At 37.7% G+C, this 25,394-nt stretch overlaps 1 protein-coding gene and 1 long non-coding RNA gene across 2 annotated transcripts in view; both read left to right on the forward strand.

The window, feature by feature from the left end:
• Positions 1–16,100, forward strand: part of LOC115915311 (3'-5' RNA helicase YTHDC2-like) — a 29,261-nt gene extending 13,161 nt beyond the window's left edge. The window contains exons 11-30 of the mRNA XM_030968650.1: positions 42–168; positions 429–494; positions 1,434–1,612; positions 1,787–1,883; positions 1,964–2,051; positions 2,137–2,217; positions 3,140–3,222; positions 4,241–4,346; positions 4,473–4,592; positions 4,947–5,219; positions 5,656–5,782; positions 6,725–6,930; positions 7,362–7,557; positions 8,640–8,749; positions 10,035–10,324; positions 10,735–10,912; positions 11,788–11,991; positions 14,049–14,231; positions 15,312–15,415; positions 15,566–16,100. Of these exons, the coding sequence (XP_030824510.1) occupies positions 42–168; positions 429–494; positions 1,434–1,612; positions 1,787–1,883; positions 1,964–2,051; positions 2,137–2,217; positions 3,140–3,222; positions 4,241–4,346; positions 4,473–4,592; positions 4,947–5,219; positions 5,656–5,782; positions 6,725–6,930; positions 7,362–7,557; positions 8,640–8,749; positions 10,035–10,324; positions 10,735–10,912; positions 11,788–11,991; positions 14,049–14,231; positions 15,312–15,374 (2,777 nt within the window). The 3' untranslated portion in view covers positions 15,375–15,415; positions 15,566–16,100. The remainder of the gene's footprint in view (positions 1–41; positions 169–428; positions 495–1,433; positions 1,613–1,786; positions 1,884–1,963; positions 2,052–2,136; positions 2,218–3,139; positions 3,223–4,240; positions 4,347–4,472; positions 4,593–4,946; positions 5,220–5,655; positions 5,783–6,724; positions 6,931–7,361; positions 7,558–8,639; positions 8,750–10,034; positions 10,325–10,734; positions 10,913–11,787; positions 11,992–14,048; positions 14,232–15,311; positions 15,416–15,565) is intronic.
• A 97-nt stretch (positions 16,101–16,197) lies between these two features.
• On the forward strand, positions 16,198–24,945 carry LOC115915312. The gene is made up of 3 exons (XR_004061496.1): positions 16,198–20,471; positions 20,859–20,919; positions 23,993–24,945. It is a non-coding gene; the product is annotated as an uncharacterized LOC115915312 (long non-coding RNA).
• Positions 24,946–25,394: the final 449 nt, after the last annotated feature.

Here is a 25,394-nt window from a genome sequence, read left to right on the forward strand (position 1 = left end):
TTGCTGGTTTATTTGTTTATTTATTTATTTGTAATTCTCAGTTGATTATAGGCACAGTGAAACCAGTGCGACTGCACTAATGATTGCTTCAGGGAGAGGCTTTTTGAGTCAAGTGGAGCAGCTGATCAGTTTGGGAGCAAATATCCACTGCAGATCATCTAATGGCTGGTAAAAACAAACAGACAAACCAGAACATAGATTCATTTGTCAATATACAAATGAGAAAGAAATTTCTTCAACATTTAAACTAATTGCTAACTTAATAGACTGCTATACACAATAGTAAATTTTGACATTCAAAGCATTTTCTAACTTCTGTTTATCACATTTTATTCTGGAAATTATAACTTGAATTCTTAATTCAGAGTCTTAGGCTGTGTTTCTTTTGAAGCAAGAAGTTTAAAAAATGTTTCTGTGTAATATTTCAGGATGGCTGTGGACTGGGCTAAGCACTTTGGACAGACGGAGGTTGTTGATCTGTTGGAATCCTACAGGTAAGCTATAACTACTTTGCAGAAACAGTTGAAGGGAAATGTTGAAGGGAAATTTGGATTTTGTCTTCTAATCAGAACAGTTTTTAGCCTTTTATGCCTTTAAATCTGACCTAAAAAGCAGGATTTATTTGAGACCAGGAATGTTTAAAAAAGATGCTCTTTAAAAAAAAAGTATGTTTGTAGTCAGTGTATTTAATTGATTATGTTTGTGCAAATCCTAGGATAAATATAGTTAGAGTTGTCTAGACTTCTTTCATATTGTTATTTTTTATCATTTTGATGTGGGCATTGCTATCATGATTATATGTCTAGGCAAGATATGAATATACTGACTTAGGTAAATAGAGATAATGATTCTACCGTGTACCATTTTAATTTCAGATGCTTATTTAGGAGACAAACCTGTTGTGTTTTTATCTATACGTTGTTGTCTATACATAGTAGCCATATTAAAGAAATTTAATAGAAGTAACATTTACACTAGGTCATTTAAGAATTGGTTTCTGATTACCTTACAGTTATAGTTCAGTTATCGTTTGGTAGAGACCAGTATTTTTAGAGCAGTTTGTAGTGTAGTTTCCGTTTTCGTAGTACCTGTTCATGTCAGGAAAACATTTGGGCAAACATTTCTTTTAAATACTTTTTATTTAACAGGTAAACAAGTAGTGTCTTTATACTTTGAGTTCTGGCACTTTGCTTATGGCTGTGTTTCAGTAAAGAGTAAGAAAAGTAAAGGTATGCTAAAAACTGAAGTTTCATGCTTTGTTGAATTACACGTAAATCAGTGAACAGTAATAGTATTTTGGAGAAGCTGCTACTCTTTAAAATTTAAATTTGAAAGGAGTAGTCTTGTTGGTGTTGATCTAAGTTTACTTGGTGGCTGAATGCAAACCTAAAACAAACATCCTAGACTCTGGTCTGTGCATTTTTGTATTTTAGTGCTTCAGCAGGATTTGGAAATCTGGATGAAAGTTCCCTGGTCCGAACAAGTGGTAGTGACCTTAGTGCAGAGGACAGAGAACTGTTGACAGCTTATCTTCACAGTTTTGATGATGAAAAAGTGGATCTTGACCTTATTATGCACTTACTTTATAACATCTGTCATAGTTATGAGACCGGTAAGTATAAACACACACTCCCTATAAATGACTGTACTTTCAGCCTTTGATGAATTCTACCCTTCTTTTGGAAACACTAAATAGATAAAACCTTCCAAATGCTACTCTGCACAATACTGATGTGTATTTTAAGTGAATTTGCTGCTTAACTCTGCCAACCCCCATCTTTTTCAGGAGCGATTTTAATATTTCTTCCTGGATATGATGAGATAGTTAGCCTGAGGGACCGTATTCTATTTGATGACAGGAGATTTGCTGACGATGCGCACAGGTAAAGCCTCTGGTTCCTATAGTTGAGGTTTTCATTGCGTCTTTTAAAAATACTTAAATGTACTCTTTGTCTTGCACTAGATACCAGGTTTTCATGCTTCATTCAAATATGCAGACTTTGGATCAGAAGAAAGTACTTAAAACTCCACCTTCTGGTGTGCGCAAAATAGTAAGTTTTAGAGGACTTTATCAGATACTATATGAATCTCTTTTGTCTTTGCTTTTAACTACAGTTTTGGTTGTTTCATTTGCAGATTCTTTCTACAAATATAGCAGAAACCAGCATAACAGTCAGTGATGTTGTATTTGTTATTGACTCAGGCAAGGTGAAAGAGGTATGATTGGTTAAAACTTTCTGTGACAAGTAAGCTTCCTAGTGTTATTCTACAATATATAATGGGTAAATTTTAGAGTACTATTTTCTTACAGTAGGCTGACAGCTAGTGCATGTCAAATAACAAAGATCACAGAAGTTTTGACATTTATTTTATGACAAATACTGTAAATAATTAGCTGTTAATAAACCTTGTAAAAACTGTTGTAGATTGATATGCTAATATATATTTTTTAATTTATAGTTTCTCTTAGTTGTTTTAAAACAAGTCCATCTATTTAGACCACCATCTTCCTGAGACTTAAGAGAGCACTGGGAGTTCCCTTTGTCCTACTATTGTGTAAAGTCCAAATCAAAGCCATTAAGTTTTTAAGTAGTGCTTATGATGTGTTGAATGCCCATTCCCAAATTATATGTGAAAGAAAGGAGATGTAGTATGATGACGTAGTTCAAGACCTCTGTCTGTGAAAATGAAGTTGGATTTCATAGAGGAGATACATGCCAAATTTCTGAAGTTCCTATGGTAATAGTTTTTCTGGAACTTTGCATCACATGTAAGAATATAAGGATGTGATTTCCAAGTGAAACAAAGAAGACTTTAATCAATACAACAATATGTTTTTTTCCTGATTTGTGATAATTCAGAATACAGTCTGTATCTTTTATTGATACAAAATTACCTACTGAGACTAGAAAGAGAACTTCAATTTAGGAAACTATAGCACAAAGATAATGCAAAACATATATTATAAATTCAATTGAAAGGAGGTACTTCAGAGCATACCTTTGTGTCAGAAGCTGCTGATGTTTGTTCAAATTATTTTTTCTGTTTTTCAAAGAACTTCTGTTAAAAGCTTATTAATAACTTTATTTCACGTATCATAGTTAATCATGGCTTTATGTTCCTTGCTCTGCTTTTATAGAAGTCCTTTGATGCACTGAGTTGTGTTACAATGCTGAAGATGGTGTGGATTTCAAAAGCCAGTGCTATCCAGAGAAAAGGCAGGTAATAAATGCTTCATACTGATTTTTATTTTGCAGATATCCACCATCCCATATATTAAGAGTAAAGTGCAAACCTATAACAGCCACACTGGGTAATTTTTCTAGGCTAGTCCAGTGTCATGTTGAACAATGGCTAATACTACTTCTCTGCAGTAAATGAAGAGTCAGCATGTATTTTCTTGGACTGATTTCCCAAGATACAGAGAAGCGGCACTCAGGAATGTCCCAGAACTTATATTAGGTCTAGGTTGTTGTCCCCTGTGAACTTAATTCCTCTTTCTGCCATGTAGCACCAGCAGACACAGTAACTTGTCTGTGGGCGAAGGACTGCCTACTGCTTGTTTTTAATTGATATACTGGCATCCCTTCTTTAGAAGTGACACTGAGCAGTGATTTCTTATTGACCAGCTCCAGAGTATTCATGACTTTGTATATTCACCAGGATGCTCAAGATCATATCTTCCCAGTGCAGTGAGTGAGGGCTGCAACAAATGCCTGTTTGGAGATAAAATGTTGTCATTATCCTCCAGGTTTTTGAGCATGAATTGTGAGCATTTGCTGTCTCTGTTCCTTCATTCACATGTTTTTGGGTCTTCATTTTACCGTTTGCATCTAGACTTTTATCTGGGGAATTTGAAGAGGAAGAAACAAAGTTTCCAACTTAGGTTCCCTATGGCGCAAGATGGCTGAGATTTGGATTGATCTCAAGTTAGCAAAAAAATTGTATCACTTTATTTAGATAGGTCTTGCTTCTTTTTTCTGTCCAGATTTTTCTTATAATAAAATTATAAGTATTTTCTTATAATAAAATTATATAAATTTCCACACTGTCAAAAATAATTAATGTACTGGAAAACTCTTTTAATTCGTATGAGGGACTTCCTCTTAACAACAAAATTACCATTCTCTTAGACCTTCTGCATTTGCATTCTATGTTTATGTGGATTGTTTTTTGTTTGGTTGGGTTTTTATAAAAAGGAAACCCTAATTTTCACAGCTTCCCACATTTTATTTTCCAGGGCTGGGCGCTGTCAGCCTGGAGTCTGTTTTCGTCTCTTCAGTAGGCTCCGATTTGAGAATATGTTGGAATTTCAGACTCCAGAACTTCTAAGAATGCCACTTCAGGTGCATGTTCACTTAGAAGTTACAACTTCTAAAAAATGTATTATCACCAGACCATACTAATAACTCCAAAAAGGTGTTTTTTCTTTCCCAAACCTTCATAGTATTTTTCTTCTTTTTAATTTGCAGGAGCTTTGTTTACACACAAAACTTCTGGCTCCAATTAATTGTTCAGTTGTTGACTTTCTTATGAAAGCTCCTGATCCTCCACCAGCTTTAATTGAGAAAAATGCTCTGCAAATGCTCAAGGTCAGCAGAGGAATACAATTTAGATGGGAGTTGTGTTTAATTAGTATTTGTGGTGTGGTAACATATCTTACTGACTTTTAATTGTACTGAAAGTCTTGTTCGCTTACTTAAGGATGCTTTGAATTTTTGTTGGTTTTCATTTTGTGTGTGTGTGTGTATGTATTTTTCCATGTTAAGGGAAGAGACTACTGTAAAATCTTGAATTGAAACTAGTTTGACTTGCTTCTTTAGTGTTTGGGAGCAAATCCAGTTGATGTAATTAATATCTTTTCTGCTTTCATTGTAGATTAATTTTGCCCCCTTACCCCTTCTTACCCTTTTCCCTGCATCCCCACCTTTTTTCCTTTTTCGAAGACTATAGATGCCATGGACCCTTGGGAAGATCTCACTGAACTTGGTTATCATCTCACTGAATTGCCAGTGGAGCCACACCTTGGTAAAATGGTGTTGTGCGCCATTGTTTTGAAGTGCCTGGATCCTGTCCTGACCATTGCCTGTGCTCTTGCCTACCGAGACCCTTTTGTGCTGCCCACGCTGGCCTCTCAGAAGCAGGCAGCCATGCTGTGCAGGAAGCTTTTCACTGCGGGAACCTTCAGCGACCACATGGTGCTTCTCAGGGCTTTTCAGGTATCCTTTCAGAACGAGGACTGTTCACACATCAGAGTAAATGACCTACCAGCCAAGCTGGACATAGAGCGATAGACTATGGCCTTCCTGTATATTGGACTCAAATTCTGAGAGACACATTTTGTCTGACCTTTTCAAACCTGATTAAATTCTGTTAGTTCCAGCAAGATGCCACTTTATATCCTGTTACATGGGTAACTTAAAATAGCAAGCTTGACATAGCGATCTCTATAATAACATAATGAACCTTAAATAAATTAATTATCATTATATTTCAGTTAGGGAATGGGAAAAAAATCTAGTCGTTAAATAAATCAGGTTTGATACATTTACTTTGGTTAATTTTAATGACATAAATGTAGCTTTTAGAACTCTGCACCTTTGAATTTTAGATATTTAAATTAGTAGGCAAATGTTAAAAAATTATTCTTTACAGGCATGGCAGAAGGCGCACAGTGATGGCTGGGAGAGAGCCTTCTGTGAAAAGAACTTCCTGTCTCAAGCCACAATGCAAATCATCGTAGGAATGAGAGCACAGTTGCTTAGCCAGCTTAGAGCCTCAGGTAAATAGGTTAGAAAAAGTTCTAACATAATTTTAGAGTTAAGTGTTTACAAATTGTAAGGAAAGTAGTGTTTACTTGTAATTTTCCATTGTAAGTTGAAAAAGACCAGTACATATTCATGCTGGGCATGGGGGAGATGGTAGGGTAAGAAAATGTGTCTGGGGAACAGCTGGCATAACTGAAAGCACCCTGATTGTTCAACATCCTGCTGTCTTGTAGTGTGAGACATGTTTCCTTGGGTTTTTATGTTCTAGGTTTTTTTTTCCTGAGGCAGTTGTTAAAATGAGTTCAGACCCTAGGTTCTCAGACAGAGTCAGTTAATTTCAGCTCAAGCTGGATGTCCCTGGAGAGTGTCCTGAATAATGAAATCCCTTTATCCCTTACTGTCAGTGTGCCTGATCTTCACGTAGCCCGCTTGTTCCTTGCATGCTTCTCTTGATCCAATGGCAGTTTATGGTCTGGGGTCTTCCACTAACTCAGTGTGGGCAGCCCATCACCTGCTCTTATATTACAGATTGAGCCAGCCTTGGGGCCCTTCCAAGGTCTCATTCTTTATCCAGAGATATCTTTTACTTCCCCTGCTTAGCTGTTCATGCTAACAGTTCACCTGCACTATATTTAAAGTTCACCTACTCTAGGTTTTGAGCAGGGTCCACTCATGCTAAGATGTAAGCAAGTTGCAATTAAATTACACAATTTCTAATACTCTGTTAAGAAGTATTGTAAAAAGTAGTTCTATTTTGCATTAGTATGAAACCCTTTACCAGGAAGGAGTTCAGTGTAAGGGTTTCTTCTTGGTGCTGTTAATGTTGGCAGTTGTGAAAAATGCACCTAGTTTGTAGTTTATTTAATTTTTGTTTTTCAAATTCCTTTTGAGAAGCAAAAAAGGAAATCTTAAATACAAGCAAATATAACACAGTTTTGATCTCCTTCTTTCTTCAGGTTTTGTTAGAGGCAGAGGAGGAGCTGATATTAGAGTTGTTAATGCTAACTCTGAAAACTGGGCTGTAGTTAAAGCTGCCTTAGTGGCTGGGATGTATCCCAATCTTGTGCATGTAGACCGAGAGAGCCTGGTTTTAACTGCACCAAAGGAGAAGAAAGTGCGATTTCATCCAACCTCTGTTCTTAGTCAACCTCAGTATAAAAAGGTAAAGGCACTTTGAATGTTTTAGAAAATATTTTTTCTGGTGGATGGTAGAATGAAAAAATGGAGTTGATGTATTTTTCCAGTATTTCAGTTAGTTCTGCTTAGTGGAACAAGATAAAATATAAAAAGAAAAAGCTAGTTGTAGAAGTATTTGGATGAGGTAGCAATCTCTGCTCATTGTTACGAGGAAAAAGTTCTGCTCTGAAACTGATATTTCTTTAGATTCGCTTTTAAAGCAAAATATTTTCCTTCAAATATCAAGGTGATAGGATAACTTTTAAGTCTGGTTGAATATACTTGTGCTTTTCTTATTCTTTGTATGTAAATATTTACGTATTTATTTCTACATACATAAAGTAGGAGCTAAGTTTAACATTTATTTTAATGACTCACAGACAATAAAATAACCTAGTCTTATTTGCTCCTGCACAGATTCCCCCAGTGAATGGCCAAACTGCAGCTGTTCAGGCACTCCCTACCGACTGGCTGATATATGATGAAATGACGAGAGCTCACAGGATAGCAAACATCAGGTGCTGTTCTGTTGTAACACCCATCACTGTGGCTCTCTTCTGTGGACCAGCTAGGTTACCAAGTAATGCTTTACAGGCATCTTCATCCTGTCAAGGTATACCGGAGTCTGGATTTGGAATGTTTGCCTTGGTATTATACTAGTATGTCATTTGGAAAACTTATTTTGCAAGTGTATTTTCTACATAATTTGGCTATTTCTTGAAATACAGAGCTATATATAGTTCCTGTAGCTGTTCAGGAATAATTTATAGGCTGTGTAACAAATGCCTTGAGTTTTGTGAATCCTTGTAAGTTCATAATCTTTATAATTCTGGAGTCTCAGAAATTACAGTTTAGTTTTCAAAAAAATAAAAAATGCAACCAAAATGTTTAAAGACAGTAGTAATGCTGAGAAGTGTAGTATGTGTATTTTTTCTACAGCCTAGTGTATTTGATACATTGAACCAGATGATTCAAACTGTATAATATAGTTACAGTTAATGTGGCAAATAACCATATTGCTTTCAGTTGACACATGCATTTTAAAGATTATTTTTTACTGATAACTTTTAATGTCAATTAGCCATATTATTAGCTAGAAGTAGTAGACAATTCATTAAAATTTCCTTTTTTCATATTTAAAGGGCGTGCTGTAAGAATAGAAACAAAAATAATCTTATCTGTTGTCAGTTCTGTAGAAATACTAGTTTGAAGTAAGAGTCCAGGCTGACTTTCCTGACTGCTCCGAAACTGTTACCCTTAAAATAATGTTAATGCTGATTGAATTGCACTTTGAAAAAGGAATCCTAAATAGCCATGTGCATTTATAATATTTTTCTTAATCGTTATACTAAGATATAAAGCATAGGGAAGTGTGTGGTTTTACAAACAACTTCAGGCAAAAGTTTGATAATGGCTTGCTATTGATGAAGGTACATGAAAGAGTCAGATCACATCAGTATAGATGTTTATGTAGTAAGGCTCTTAGGAGGTCTGGGAACCTGTTCTCCTAACTGAAGCAAGGACCTTCCCTTCTGTATATTCAGAAATGAAAAAGTGTGTTTACAAATGTTTACATTTTAAGTGAAAATTTAGAAGGAAAATTAGCTTATTGCTGGTAATATAGTGATGTTCAAGTTTTTTTATGTAAATGTAGATAATACAGAAATGTTAATGCACTTTTTATACTTAATTCAGGAGACCGGGTATCTAGTGATAGCAGTGACAGTGAGATGGAGGACAGAACAACTTCTAATGTATCACTTCTGAAGCTAGATGAATGGCTCCACCTCAAATTGGACTCTGAAGTATGTAATCTATCACTTCCATGCTTGTTTTGTGTAGAAGAATATTTATGCCATGCCATCCTAAAAAGATTTTTAAAACAGTTGGATAGCCAAAAGTTTGCTGTAAGAATGGCTATTGTGATCCCTTCTAGTCTCTCAAATTTACAGGAAAACACACTAACTTTTAGTTAACTTTTATTTCGTGAGTTCAGTAAGAAATATGAAAAACACACAAGCACGGACTCAATCTTCTTCTGCCCAGGCTAGTCATTTGCATGAATTCACATATACAGCATCCAAGTTGTAGGGCTTCCTATGGATTTTAACAACCCATAACTCTTAAATCTTGCGCCTGTGAGCAAAAAGGAAGAAAGAATTAGTTACCTAGCCAACTGCAAGTGTTCATCCTTCTTCCTCTGTCGTGGTGCAGCTGTCCTACATATCACACTGGGAAGCAGGAAAGCCTCAGCAGTCATCTGCTGTTGGATTTGCTTCAGAAGCAGTTTGGGTATCTGATGTTTTATGATTTCCAGCTTGGCAGTTTGATCCATTTCCGTAAGTTAGGAGATTCTAAAGAAACTGGCAGACAAAAGAAAATGGCTGCAGGGAGCAGCAAGGTGCAGGAGTAGTGGCTGTATAATGGCTCTTGTGTATTGCCTATGTGGTGCTCCCAGCACACAAGACCTTAGCTTGAGCTGGGTTAGACAAAATTTGAGCAAGAGTTGAGAGAAGAGTAAAAATGGCATATTGTGCATTTCCTCTTCTGAGAGGATGACTTAAGTTGCTTGACTAAAATGGAGCACCTGAAACTGGAACTGCTGAAAGAAAATTGCTGTCAGGTTTTATAAAAAGAACAAAAGAGCCCCAGCCTCTGAGGATACAAGTCTTCTGGTTATTGCGAAGCTCTGATTGTGTTAGAAGGTAGAGTAACCAGAGGTCTTTTCCATCAAGTATGTTTGAAGAGCCCATAAATACAAACTGAACTGGCAGGAAGGGCATTAGACATGAAAAGACTGCTTTTAAAGAGAAGATAAATTTTTAAAGTGAAAAATGAAAAATGCTGTGTGTTTACAACAGGATTTTAAGTTTTGTGCAGGCAGCATGAAGTGGTTTAGAAATTATCTTGGACCTGAGGAAAGAAAAGATAACAGCATAATTTAAATGTGAGGTTTTCTTCCCCCCTTGAGACCTTAGACTTGCCTTTCAGTTTGCCGGACTGCCACCTGCTGCCTGATAGGAAAGATGTAGGATACCCTTTGCCTAACTGATACATTTTTTATTAGTCTTTAACTGAAATTCATTACAGGCTGCTGGCTTGCTGTTGCAACTCAGACAGAAGTGGCATAGCTTATTTCTGCGTCGCATGCGAGCTCCTTCTAAATCATGGTCTCAAGCTGATGAAGCAGTTGTAAGAGCAGTTGTAGCTGTTTTAACTGCTGAAGAACAGTCTGCAGGTTTGCAGCAGCCTTCAGGAATTGGTCAGAGACCAAGACGTATGGATTCTGAAGATCATCTTGTACCATCTACATGGAGGAGAGCTAACACCAGGAGAAGTACAGCAGAAACTGAATTCTCTGACTCCTCTAATGCTGAAAAGTAAGATGTTGAGATCTTCCAGAGACTGTAGCTTGTAATTTATTTTTCTGTAAAATCATCACTTGAATTTCTGCTAGTTTTAAGAAGAAAGAAACAATATAAATACAGCTGAAAGCTTTGATACTGCCCTGTGCTGTGTTGTAGTTGTGATTTCATTGAGAACTATTTAATATAAATGCTGGCTGTTTGGGAGAGAAGTCAGAAATAGTGTTCATGAGTTGTACTCCTTGGGAAGTAGCAGAAGAGGTTTAACCATTACAGAATGAATGCATCCTTTTTTATTTAATGTTTAATATGTCTTGGAATGACCAATATATATGGTCATCCAGTAGGCTGATACATAGATATAAATTATTCTGTGACCTCTTGCAAAAGTCAGGGTCTGTTGTGTATCTACCTTTACATTTTAGAGTTCTGATGAGATCTACATGTCCCATACTTCATCAGCCAGAGAAGGACGAACGAAAAAATATTATGCACTCCAAACAAACTTCAGATGACAGGTCAGATCGATCATCGGTGAAATCTGCAGACAGCAGTAGCTTCCCTAGCCCCTGTGCTAGTCCATCCTCTACAATGTCTGGAAAGGTACGGTTCTCATAAACATATTACCCTGCTCTTCAAAATTAATAGAACCTCTTGCTGATATCTTTCAGCAACTACCAGGTATTGTATTGATAAATTAAGAATCTAACTTAGATTTTCATTGTTAACAACCACATAATATTTCTTTTGGAATCAAAAATCAAGAATAAATATCCTTGTTATAAAAGCTATTCAAAGTAGAAAAAAAATCCAATTTTGATTTTTTTTTTTTTTTTTGCGTACAATACATACATTTCCGAATTCTGTGGATTCTGTCTTCCTCTGTTTCTGTTATAGCATACATTGGTACTGATTCTCTATAAGTTTTGTGTTATCTGCAACATTATGACTGTTTGGCCATTTTTTGATGATTATTTATTAAAGCATACATTTTTAGTGAGGTTATTTTCATAAGTCTCCCTGTATTTTTTAAGTTCAGCCAGTGTTACAGAGAGAAAATTTGTTCCTGAAAATGGAAATGCAAGTGTGCTGCAGGCTACAGTCTAGAGTGATTAATTTTGTGTCATCTGAAATTGTCTCAGACTTCAAAAAATTGTAATTAATCACTAGACTCTGTAGGCTTGTTCTGCCATAATTGTTTGCTGCCCTCATGAATGAATTATAATTTTGAAAAATGCTTAAAAATGTAAAATAGATGTAAATATACTTTCAAGTCAATTCTGACAGGAACAGCTGATAGATAGTATATTTCTTGTATAAACTTAGAGAAGAGAGGAAAAACTCCTTGAAAGGTCTGTCTGCATGCGTGTAGAACTTCAGAGCTAAAGCTTGGTTTATTTTAATTATTATTTTACTGTATTTTTTGTTATTGTATTATTATTTTTATTGTATTTATTAATTTAATTTAATTCTTTCAGGCTTCCAAATTACCTTCACCAAGAAAAAATATGCCAGTTCGGTACTTTATAATGAAAAGTAGCAACTTGCAGAACATTGAGATTTCTCAGCAGAAGGGTATATGGTCCACTATGCCAAGTAATGAACAAAAACTGAATGGAGCCTTTTGGAAAAGCAGCATGGTTTACTTAGTGTTTTCTGTTCAAGGGTCTGGACACTTCCAGGTGAGTCCTTAGCTAATACCAGCTGTTGGTAGTGGTTGATGGTTTAGGAAAGTGCAGCAAATGGCTGTGGACAGTAGGGAGGGCTTTGCTTATGACTTCTCAGTTCATAATAAGTACTGTGCCAATGTCTCTGATTGCTGAGGAAGAGTACTTCATTCTTTTCCAAAATAGTCCCTTTTAATGAACTCGGTTTTTCCCTCGAAGGATAAAACTTAAGTTGTCTCCAAACATAATGAGTCAGAATAATGTTTCTACCCTACATAAATGCTTTAAAACAGCAGCAGTGGAACAAACAAAGAAATCCATACAAAGCAGGGAACTGCTGACATTTTCTCTGCATGCCAAAATAAATGTTGTAAGTGAACAAGAAGATACAATCAAGTCACAGCTTTCTAAAGCCAGGAAACTCATATATCTTTAATACAAGTTTTAATAAGAACTGTTCTGCTGGCACTGTAGTTTCTCAAAGTTAGGAAGCTGGAAAGTCATGGCCATGTTTCTTTCACAGCTGCCTTGAGTTCACATTTAGTGAGGTATTTGTCAGCAGTTTGTTGACAAATCTGTGGCCAGTTTAAAGGTAAAGACATGGCCTGCTAGTACAAAGTTGCAGGTTAACTATTTTGTAGAGCCTGCTAAACTCAATTGCTCCAAGTAAAGAAAGTTCAATTTGCCTCTTTATATATTATAAACTATTAATAGAAGTCAGCTAAACTTAAAATTTAATGAACCAGTCCAAATATAGAGATCTTGATGATGCCACTGAAGGATTGTGGTGAAATGTACATATGTGTACAGTGATTTGGCAAATGCAAATGCCATATTGGAAAGTAATTTTCAGCATGCCATTTGAATCTGAAAATGGGCTGTTGTATTGGTGCTCTTAGACAAGAAATCTGGGAGGGGAGGACACACTGAACTCAGGATGTAGGTGGATTATGTTGCCTTTCCCTTCCAGTTTTGACAATGCACTTATCTTCATGGGAACGTGAGATTAACATTTCTAATAATATTTTCTTGCCTCAGATGTCTCTACTTTCCACCTGTATTTTTCCTCTGTTCCTTTTATTAATTTTCATTTATTTTAATTTAAGGCTTGAGCTGTCTAGGACTTCATGACTTACAGCAGCAGTGTGTGCTGGTAACATTAGGCAGTGCACTGCATCTCTTGGACTCCTGAGTCATAACTGGAGTAAATTTGCCTGAGCAGTTGATACATTTTGCATGGTCTGGGTTCATTTTTGTTTTGTTTGGTGTGTGTGTTTAAAGGGTATCCTTAAATAAACTAAATGCCATCTTGGATTTGTAGTTTCTTTCATTTCATTTCTGAATACTTGTCTTGTTGGAATTTCTTTCAGCTTCATTAGAAAAGAAACTTTAAGTAGCTTTAACTTACTTCTTTGGAGAACAGCTCCACATTTTTAATTGTATATGAATGTTTGTTAACAAAGAGGGCATAAGGGAAAGAAGGATGGATGGACAGAAGGACGGAAGGACGGGAAGGAGGACGGACGGAAGGACGGAAGGACGGAGGACGGAAGGACGGAAGGAAGGAAGGAAGGAAGGAAGGAGGAAGGAAGGAAGGAAGGAAGGAAGGAAGGAAGGAAGGAAGGAAGGAAGGAAGGAAGGAAGGAAGGAAGGAAGGAAGGAAGGAGGAAGGGAGGAAGGGAGGAAGGGATGTTTGAAAGAATTTTGTACGAGTAGCAAGGGATAGCTAATGGGCATAGAACATTCATCTTGATACCTTGCACTTTCTACTGCAGCTTTTCAGCCTCTGTTACGAAGCTCTAAAAAGCCGCTTGAATGTTAATTGTGAAAGATTAATTGAAAGATATCCTTTATGCTCATATTCTAGAAGGTATAGTTGAAGTGGAAAAAACAAATTATACTTCTAACTTTCTAGGTGTAAACATTTTGGGAGACCCAGTTTCATGTATTTGAAACTAACCAGTGAAACTAATTTGAAAATTTCATATGAAGTCCACTCATTTATTTAATTCCAGCATAAATAGATATGCTCTCATTATGTCCATTTGTTCATATTTAAATTTTTCTTCCAGGGTTTTGCTAGAATGTGTTCATCAATAGGGTTTGAGAAAAGTCAGGACTGGGGATCTGCTGGATTTGGAGGTGTATTTAAAGTTGAGTGGATCCGAAAAGAAAGCATTCCTTTCCAGTTTGCACATCATTTGCTCAACCCTTGGAATGACAATAAGAAAGTACAAATAAGCAGAGATGGCCAGGTAGTTATTCTCTTCTAAAGTCTTCTTTACTTGTTCAGCCTTGAACTCAACTGTGCTCATATATGTATTAATCTGAATCACAGTTCCTTGGAGGACATTGTAGCTTCAGCTAATGCATAATTACTGTTGCAGTAGTGAATTTGTTAAAATCAAACCAGTTTCTTGCTTAATGTTGTTTTTAAAAAAAATATTTAAAGCTGGATTTTTCCAAAATAAATGAAGTGTTGTTGGTGGTTTTCTTCTAATTTCTGGAGGTTTGTTTCCTGTTTGATTCAAATGTGTCCTCTGAGATAAAATAGTCTGTCATACCCAAATAACTGCTCATAATTAGAGGTTTGCATTTTCTGTAAAGCCTTAAGAGAATCTTGATATTTGAGGCAGAATAAATCTTAGTACTGTTCTCCTCACTCTTCTCCCAAAACATCTCCTTGATACAAGATTCTGGAGCTAAACTTTTTGTATTGTCTTCTCACTGCTTCCCCAAAAACTCTTCTGTTGAAAAATAAGGAAAGGAGCGTATTGTAAGAACAAGGAAAGGAACATAGCACATGTTGAAGTTGACAGTGCTTCTCCTCTTAAGTGGCTCTTAAGACCGAAAGAATCTGAACAATATCAAAGATGAGTGATTTATATTATTGTCTGTGATTCCACCAAGAGCCACTGCATTATCTGTGACCTGCCTTTCCACATTCTCCGCTGCATTTAATGGAATTAAACCTAAAAGATGTGGAGAATAATGATCTTTAGTTAATAAGGAAGTGGCCTGTGGAACACACAAATTGTATAGCACATCTGTTCTAGTGATGGTATCTTCATTAAGAATTCTTTTTTGAGAACTGATATCTTGCCTGAAACAAAAAACCCCAAACAACTGGTAGGTGAGGATTGCTTATGAATGTTTCTAATCTCCTGTTGACCCCTTGTTCTAGGTATAGTTCTAATATAAGTCACAATAGCAAAAGTAACAATTCTTTCAGAAAGACCACCAGCAACCTCTTGTAAGGATTTTGTAATAAATAGTTTTTACATGCACAATGGCAGCAGTGCTAATAAATTTTCTAATTTCCTGATTGCTTCTAGGAGCTCGAACCACAGGTTGGAGAGCAGTTGCTGCAGCTTTGGGACCAGATTCCTTTGGAATGAAAAAATTCAACTGATTAAGCCTGACAGATAATGAGATAGAGGTAGTTATTATTTCATGTATTGCATTCTGGTTTTATGATAGAGGAAAAGGTGTCAACATACACTATATCATTTCAGTACTGTCATTTGTAGCTTGTGGAACAACAGGTACACAGAGAACTAAATGTTTTCTTCCTTTTGATTTTTTCTAGCTGACATTGTTGAAACATCAGCTCTAACAACTAAAACCAGCAGCATGCCTACAATACCAAGATAAGGAAGAAGGTGGCACAACAAACAAATTCCTGAAGCTCTTAGTCATGCTAGCTCTTAGCTAGCAGTGGAAAAAAAAGAGGGAGTTATGTTTGTTTCAGCATTTCTTTGTTGTAAAAAATGTCAATAAGGTTATCCACCAGTCTTTTTTTGACTGATTTTTTTTTTCTACAGTAGTGGGCAGATACTTGAAAATGTGGTAAAGTTCAAAACTAAGTTTAAAGCAATTCACCACATGTAAATCATGGGTTTAAAATAGCACAGCAGACAGTTTACATTTATAGCATTCTCAATCCAGTAAATGTATGAAAGAAGCCGGTTTAATGTTAATTAATCATTCTTGCAGTTTGATTAAAATAAATGAATTGAGAATAGATGTCTCCAAATATGCTGGGAGATTCTGTAATTGTTTGATGAACTTCTGTATGTAAGAGAGAAGGATATAGTCAATTACAAGCAACTAGACAACTGGAGAACAATAGCTTTTGAATTCTAGTTTAAATACAGAAGGGAAAGGAGCATGAGACTTTTTTTAGTGTGGATTGATCCAGTGGTATTTCCAGTTTCAATTTTTTTGCACGTAAAAATACTCACACTTTGACAAGCTGAAACAATCTTTGAGAGGCCTGTGGCCAAATGGTATTCTAATAGTTCACTAACTTGAGCATTGTTATAAGATTTCTACTTCTTTTATAAAAAATAAAAAATAATTGCCAGTACATTGGCACCAGTTGCTTCATCTTTCAATGTAGTCTTCAACCTTGCCTTTCAAGTTCATATCTTTCTTCTATACTACTGCTGTTTTCATTTATTGGGCTTTTCCTTAGTCATTAACATACTGTAACGTAAGGCTGTTGCAAATTCAGTCTGCTCACTGTCAGCAATGTTGCTCATTCTTGAGTTAAACTGAAAGCTTTTTCTGCTTCTGAGCTTCTACTTAATTTCTCATGTCTTCTTAGGATGTTCTTATAGTTCAGACTATCCCATGTATTCATTAACTCTGGCACAGCATCATTAGAAATTTAAGTTAGACCTGAAACAGGCTACTGCAGGGCCTTGTGCAGTCAATAAAAAAGCTGCCAAGGATATGAATGGCTGTGAAAGATAACGAGATGGAAAAGGTATCCAAAGATTTAAAAGAAAAGGGATCTTTAGGCATAAAAAACCAAAGAAACATCTTAAAAAATACATGTATAGTATGTTTTCATCTTGAATCCAGAACTGAAGACTCATTTGCACCAAGTAGTGTTCTTTAAAATCCATCTCTCACATTTTTTTTTCCTAGGAAGACAATTATTACTTGTTTAGCACCCTATTTAACTTATGTAAAAATAGTAAATATAACCTACAGGAACCCTGCTCTTAGAAAACAGTCAGATTTTTGGCATGTTGCTAATTCTCTATGTCAATCAAGATGCAATAATTTCATAAACAGGCCTAGGGCATGCTTGCCATGTCCTCTCTGACTGCTACCTTTTCTCTCTACCTGATCAAAGTGATCATTACTGTTCATTAACATGGCATTTGGAGGAATCCTTATTGAAAGGACCCTAAGAGGTAAACTTATTTCTTTGTAGGAGTAGAGGCTGGAATGCGTAGTTTTTTCCCTAGATCTGAAACTGATGGAAGGGAGGCAGAAAATCTGTACTAAAATGTTCAGCTTCTCAGTGTTCTCATTGAACAAGGTACTTGGCATAAACTGATTTTTTTAGACTTGGTGCCTTTCTCTGTCCTTCAGTTTTTGGGGTTTTTTTTTAATTGTCTTCATCCTGTCAAATAACCTGTATGAAAAATTTTGTAATGAAACTGTAGATAAGAGCTTTTGTATTGATCTTGCTTGTAGTGGCTCTGCAGTTGTTCTGCAGTCTCTTGGAGCATTCCCAGTTGCCTGTGGGGCAATCGGGATGTATCTATTTACTGTTTAAGGGAGCCATTAAAGTTTGGGTTTGGTTGGAGGAGGGAAGGTGCTGAGTAACAGAGGTAAGACAAAATAGTATCTCTGGATTTAGAAGATCTTAAGGACCTCCTTGCTTTAATTTCAAGTGAGGATAAGTACGGCATGGAACTAAGATCCAGATCCAAACTGGAGAGAAGCTGAGTTACACAATGGTTCCTGATTCTTGTGTTCATTAAAATAGGTGTCTCTGTCTTTCCTTTACTTGCTGCAGCTGGGCTTTTATACTTTGTTTGGCTGGATTACAGGTAATTAGTACCAAATACAGAAGGGATAGATCTGGCTGATACACTGCTTCTGGAGGTCTTAAATTAGAGAAAAAAATCAGCTGTCTACCATTTTGGTGGTGATCCAAGGCCTAAATGAAATGTAATGTGAGAAGTGGCCTACTGTGTTAGGCAAAACAAACAGACCTTCTTAGATAGGTCTGGTGAAAGCTTAATACCTGATAAAAGTTCCTCAGGATTGTATCAGGTGTAGAAAAGGGTGCCAGATCTACCTGGGGAGTAATATCTGGGAGGTAGTCCAAATAATTAAATCCTGGCAGTTTCTTGTGAGGGATATTTCCTGTGATATAACTCCAGTATTTGATGCAGGTCTCCTGGGATGTGCAATGGCTACCTGGCTGCTGGTGTTCACCACGTGAGAAGGCTCTGTCTGGGAGATGACTCTCTGATCCTTCTTATGCTTCTCAGGGTCTGGCAGAGGTGTCCTGCTGATGTTCTCCTCCATGCTGGGCAAAGGCATTTCTGGGTCCTGCTTTCTCAGGGGAACTGACACAGGCATGCTGTGTGCCTGGTCCTGTGGGGCAGCTGACTGCTGGCTGGGCCTCTGGATCCCAGTGGAGACCACATGGGAGACTTGTACAGGAATACAGCTCCTGTGCATGGTGTATGTGCCATGGGATGAGGTGCAGCGCAGTGCAGCCCCCAAGCTCTAAGAGGTTGTGGCTGTGCCCTGCTCACTGTGGTTGCCCCAACAGCTGGGGATCGTGTTCTCCTCCATTGGCATCTCTGTGATCCTCTCCTGCAGGACTGGTCCAGGAGATTCCCAGAAATGGGAGGAAGAAAACTTCTTGAGACAGAATTTTATTAGTGTGTCCATGGTGAAACCACCCCCTTGTGAATCCCCCTTTACGGGGAAGCAAGTATCCAATACTCGTAACTGCTCATGATCAAAAGGAACAGCAAAAGTGACAGGGTCTGCAAAACCTCACCAAGTTTCATTAGTAACTTACACACTTGGCATGGAAATTGCTGTGTTTATGTTAGTCCATACCCTGTCCTATACACAAGGCAGAGGGTTTGGGAGAAAGGGCAGGGTGAAAGGGAAAGCAGAGAATAAAACATTAATTAAACAGAGGGAGGGAAAGAAAAAAAAGTGCATGAGAGATTACTAGTCCCAGTTCTAGATTACACACTTGGCATGGAAATTGCTATGTGAGTCCTAGCCTACCCTATATACGCATGGCAGAGGGTTTGGTAGAAAGGGGAATGGTGAAAGACAAGGGAGAAAAGGAGAGGTGGATTAAAGAGAAGGAGAGAGAGAGAAAGAAAAAGGGAGAGAAAAAGAGACCAGCAATCCTGGTTCCATCATCAACCCAGATGATGGGATGTCGTTCCTGGTTCTGTCATTGATGCAGATGATAAAATAGATGTCCATGGTCCTGTAAGCACTGCCCAGGATTTAGGGGCTTCATTTTTTTGCTCGGAAACCAGGTTTCTTGCTTTGTATGCCAATTACTTGTCATGCACAGTCCATTTTTTCAGACCTTTCTGGAAATAGGTCAGAGGCTTTGTGGTGGTTCTTGCATGATCTTGACTCTGCTCTACAGCCTATGCTCACTTCTTGGCTTTATTCTTACTGTTTTGCTGTACTGTGTTGTGTTTACCTCCAGGCACTAGAACAAGGATATTGTCCTAGAGGAGTGGTGTCCTACCTCTGCATGGCCCCCTTCTCCGGCCACAAGTTGTTCTTTCTGATGTGCAGTTATTACCAATAGTGCTGGGTTCCTCCCAACAGCTCTCGCATGTTTTCACCAGGTCCTTGGCTGACTCCACAGCCATGCAGTTGGCAGTGTTTGAGACACAAACACAGTGCGGGCCTCTTCTCTTCTGGCATTCTCCACCTGTGTTGCTCCCATGGGAGGCTGAGCAGGCTCAGGGCCAGCCAGCATCTCTGGAGCCTGAGCCGGTGCTGGCAGTGGGCCACTAATGCTCAGGGCATCCCCCCATGCAGGCAGAGTGGCACTCAGAGCCCGGAGTGCCCACCTGAAGTGGGAGGGATGCTGGCTGTGGGCAGCCTGAGCCCTGCTGAGGCCATGGGTTCCCCTCTGGCAGCCCTGCACTGGCCCCTTACCAAAGGCCTGTGCCTCGCAAGGGGTGAGCCCCTCGTATGCAGGAGTAGTGAAGCTTTGGCCTCTGTCCCTTTGCACCTAGGCTTGGTGTGGCTTGCCTTCTCTTTTGGGCAGTTCTTTGGAACCTCCTGCTTAGGACAGGTCATGGACTTTAATTTTCCCTTTGCTACAGCTCTTGCTTGAGATTCCCACTTACAGCCGTAGAAAATGTAATTGAGAAAACTCCAGAATGGGGCCTGGAATTGAACTTTATTGGCAGGAAAGGCATAAATATGATCCTTCCAGTGCACTTCTAAGCAGAAGGATTTGGGAGAATAAGCTTTAGCAAGCATTTAAAGAGGCAAAGCATTTATGAATATTCTGAAGTGAACTTCCTGAAAAGAAACCATTTTGTTGAGGTGATTCTTCCCTGGTTAAACTGACTGCAATGCAATTTCATTGTCTGAAATACTTTCTTGCTTTTTGCACAGATTTGTGTGGCTCCTCTGTGTTAGTTATACCTGTGTTCATTGTTTGAACAAGCTGAAAACTCCAGGTATGTCCACTTTTGAGAAACATTCTAGGGAACAGTTCAATGTGGCTGGCTTTTAAATGTGTGTTATCTTTTGTTATCTTTTACTTTATTTAGCTCAACATAGCAATGACATTTAATTTTATAAGTCTCTGAACATATCTGCAAAAATTTGGTATGTTTCCTTTTTTTTGTTTAGAATATTTAGAATATTTAATATTTAGAAAATATATACTGAGTTAGTCTTTATTTTGTATTTCTGCCTTTTAAAATTACTCCAAAGGTGAACAGAGTATAACTGGAGTGGCAGTATGGTCTCACAGAAAGAAACACTTTAACAATGATTGCAATACTAAGTGATTTGCTTGGGAGAAGTTTATCTACAAATGAGACCTCCATCTTGATTCTTAGGTGTCTCAGAGCCAAAAAAAAATTCTGAAGAAACTTACCAACTGGACTGTATGAGATGCTGGTAAATATGGGTTTTAATTCTATGATGTGTACTAGCCTTGTTTTAGGGTATAACATGTAATCAAGATGCTATTTCCACTTAATAGCTGTCACTACTGGGAGGGTTTTCCTAAAAAGTCTGAATTTCCTCTTTCTTAGTATTTTACATGTAAATTTAATTTTAATTTTACCTGATATTAATGAAATAAATTTATCTGAGATACTGTCAGCTAAAAGGATACATTTTCTTATCCAAATAATATTGTTACTTAACTATTATTCAATTAATCAGTCTCTAAAAATCTTCTTATATTACTTTAGAGTGTCCTATTCAATCTTCCTTAGGAACTGTTTCCAATGTAAATAAAAAAAGGATTTTTCTTCACTTAAATTTTCTTTTTCTCTCCCCATCAGCCTTCTGTTTTGGGGTTCTAATCAGCTTTCTGGAAGCTCCTGTAAGCACACATGATCACTAGGTGGTGATGTTCTGCCAAAGAAAAGCTTAAAATATGGGAGCTACAGATTCATGAATAAAGGATGAAAAAGGCCAGAGAACGTAGAGATTACAATTATTTAGTTATTGCAGTTTTTTCTTTATAGTTTTGCAAAATTTGTAAGTTCAGGGGGAAAAAATCCTCTTTTCTGGTTGATTTATTTCAAATTTATGAATTATTTGTTATGAACGTTAACTTGAGTAATGGCTTTGTACATGAATAATTACATCTTCCTTCATCAGGCAGTTGACACTACTGCTGTAAAGATCTTGGGAAGGGTGTTGGCATCTGATACTGCATTTTCAAATCTGATGTTTAAAATTATGCCTGGAGTTGATACAGAAGGGAGTAAATAAGGTGTTGAGATTGACATATAGTTATGAGACATTTCTGCTTTCATAAATGTATTTGCTTTGTTATATGTTTTCCTACTCTATAAGGAGGTGCAGAAGTGTTCCTTAAAACCAGGATGGTCCTCCCTTAAATAAGAGGATAATTGTTCCTTATGTCACAGGCAATAGTATAAAGTGTACTTAAACTTTCAGAAGAATCATCTTTTCATAATTTTGAAACAGATGTTAAAACCTCTTTGATTTTTTCCCAAATACCAATTTCTTGTTATCTCCTAAAATTTTGACCAGATGGGTAGAATTTGCCGTTCCAACGTATAACAGAAGTCTTGGTCTTTACTTCTGTATTAAAAAGAAGCAGAAAAGATGTATTTAGTTCTTTTCTCTCTGGCAGTTGCTGCTTGCAGCTTATGTTATGAAACTTGCAAGAATACAGAGCACCTGTATACTAAAATAGGTGAATTCAGTCATATCTGCGTTTTGATATGTGCTTCTCTGCTGCATGACTCTCCTTTTCCAGCAAATACAAATACTTTCTTTAGTGTGACTACCATTCCTACTTCTGCAAAGTTGTTTGTCTTTGCAATCTCCTTGATATAGATCAAGAGAGAGCAGAAACACACTGGAAGCTATGAAATAATATAAGAATCTTTTGGGTTATCAAGAATTTTAATCTATGACCACAGTATTTTGGACTGGATAGGCACAAGGGGAAGGAAATAGTCTCCTTAGTCCGCAGCAACCTGTTTTAGGAGTTATTACATGTCTTTGAGAATTGTGCATGTGTGAAATGCTAAATCAAAATTTTCCACCCAGATCGTATTCCTGCCAATTACATTCCAAAACAAGTTTCTGAGGTCTGATTAAATAAAAATAAGAATTTAATTTTCTTCCCTTGCCTCTTCCCCCAAGCATTTTTAGGAACAGTGAAAAACAAATGCCCAAATAACTTATGGCTATCCGCCAACTCATAAACAACACAGTCAGTTATGAAATGGCCTCTCCAACAGAGGAGGGAGAGGGAAAGGCACTGGGACAGGTAGATGCAAAAAGCTCATCCAAGTCCAGTGATGTCTCTGAGGCTTGTGGGGTAAAAAATAAAATAATGGGCATTTTCATACCAGCAGAGTAAATGTCTGGTGCAAATGCAACTCATTCTCACAAACAAGTCAATACAGTTTATTTCATTTGTGGCAGTAGTAATAAGCTGTGTCAGCATAAGCAGTCTTGGTGTGTAAACTGTATCTGTCCTATGGGGGTTCATTAACTTTGCTGTAGACCAAGCAAAGGAGGAGCTTCTTGGTTACTTACTGGCAACACACAAAAAATGAGAGAGACATTAGTGACTTCAAATTTTCATCTGATTAATAAGTTCTATATTCATCCCTTAGAAATGCCTTGACTATTCCAGCATTGCTGTAAATACTGATGAAGCCCCCTGATATGGAGGTGGCTTTTAGGCGAAAATCAAACCACACTATGATAGCTTGCTTTTTTCACAGGAGAGAACATTCACCCTGTAAGAAGTTCCGCAGCTCTTACTGCCCCAGCTGAAAGCTTTTGTCTGTTTTATGCCATGTCCAATCATGCTGCAAAAGGAAAATCTTTCCAGAGCAGAAAATACCAAGATTCTATTACTGATTATATTTTGAAGACACAAGTGCTGTTAGAGAGGCAAAACCATCCCAGGTCTATAATACTGAAATCTTAAGAAACTGCTGGACAACCAACAGGATGCTGTGCAATTAAATTAGGAGACTACTGTTGCAGCGCGGCCACTTTTCTGTTCACAGTTATGTTTTGTATAAGTTTAATGTTGAAGTTATATTTTAATGTCTGTACTAAGTTTGTATGTTCTGCGCCCCCTGTTCACTTATGTTAAATGGTTCTGCCTGGGCCCTTGTTTCCGGCCACTGCCCTGTCACTCTCCCTGGTTGCCAGGAGACTGTCCCAACCCTTTCAGTCGATCATTTGTTCCCTCCCCTGTTTCTATAGTTACTCTGTAAACCCCTCCTATGTTTCCCTGGCAACCTCCCTGTCCATCACTCTCTGCCCACACCCTTTCCCTAGAACCTTCCACTCTGGGCAGGGAGTGATTGGAGCAGGGGTTGCTGTCCCTCCCTAACACATCTCCCATTTGCTGCTGCCTCGTATCAATCATTGTGTTCTGTTATGTTACTGGCCAGGGGGTGGGTTGCTCCACCCTTTTAGAGTCCTTTATAACCTTTGTCCACCCCTCCCCTCTGGACAGTTTTCTGCAGCCTTCCTCCCTTTTTGAGTGGATCTGTTTCCCGCGCTGCGGAGAACCGTCTGCCTCGTTTGCCTTCTTCGTGCCTGCGCCTCGTTCCTGCGGCTGTCTGCCTTGCCTCCCAAGGTGCTGCATTCCCCGCCACGCCGCGAGGGAGAGCACCTTAGGCTGCTGTACGCCTCGCCTGCCTCCGGTCCGGAGTCAGAGCTATGTGGCCACATAGCAGTCACACACAGGCTGTTGGCATGCTACCTGTGGAGCAAGCTGGGCTCAAACTCCTGCACAGCAACATCTACTATAAAGATACCTCTGTTTATTACACATATTTTTAATTTCATGATCTCATTTTAGAGTCAAGTAAAAAGTTGTATCCAACAGGATAGGGGGAAGCTTGTCCATGAGCTTACCTGGGTTTATCAGGTCCAGAGGATGAGTCCTTAGTATTGCTGGTGAGAGGAGCATTTAGCAGGAGTCTGTGGCACATTTTTTCGTTTAACCAGAAATATTTAATAAGAAAGTGAAGTAGCACATTCTAGCACATCACTCTTGCAATAAAACATTTTTCAATCCACAGGCTGCTGGCATTTAGTCCTTTGAAAAGCTAATAACCTTTGAAATTTCATCATTCATAAGGAAACTGTTACATTTTCTGAAAAAATAGGTATTCAGCTATGCTTTCCATATTAAATATTAGGATTTGGTTGAGAAAACAGGATTCATACTTGTATTTGAAAACTGTGATTCCTCTGTAAAGGTCTCAATTCTGTAATAACATTTGAGTTTTATAGATTTTTAATGCTGCCACTTAGGAACTTTGTAAACTCCACATCTGGAAAAAATGCACATAATTTGTAATCATGGTAATCTTTTAGGTTAATTTTGTTTACCCCTGACAGAAAGCCAAATTTAAATATAGTTAATTATGCTGCGCTTCTTTTATTGTGAACATTAGGAAAAAGGCCACAATTTAAGCTTTGAGGCTCCTGCTTGTACTCTCAGTAAAATAGCTGTGCTTCTCTTATAGGCAATCATGGTAGATCTCAGTAACAGCAATATTCTTTGGGTTATATTGCAAAGTAATAAAACGCTGAAGCCTGTTAACTCTGTTGGTGATGAATTCAAAATGACATCCATTCTTTCAACATTTAACTGATCCTACTTTTGAGTGAAAGGAGATTTTGAGCATTCAGTTAACTTCTGGAACTGGAATCAGCTAGCAATAGCACTCTAATGCCAGAGTTGTGCACAGGTAACTGCTTTTGCTTCAGTATTTTTGGGCAATACTGAGTAAAATTACTGCCAAAAATCAGTCATAAAGTGCTTTTTTTCCTGCTGGGTGAGTAGTGGAATTAGCATAACAGTTATTTTACTTAGTTTTTCTAGTTTGGAAGATTTTCATTCATGA

This window comes from Camarhynchus parvulus, chromosome Z (genome assembly GCF_901933205.1).
Source record: "Camarhynchus parvulus chromosome Z, STF_HiC, whole genome shotgun sequence".
Classification (NCBI taxonomy): domain Eukaryota; kingdom Metazoa; phylum Chordata; class Aves; order Passeriformes; family Thraupidae; genus Camarhynchus; species Camarhynchus parvulus.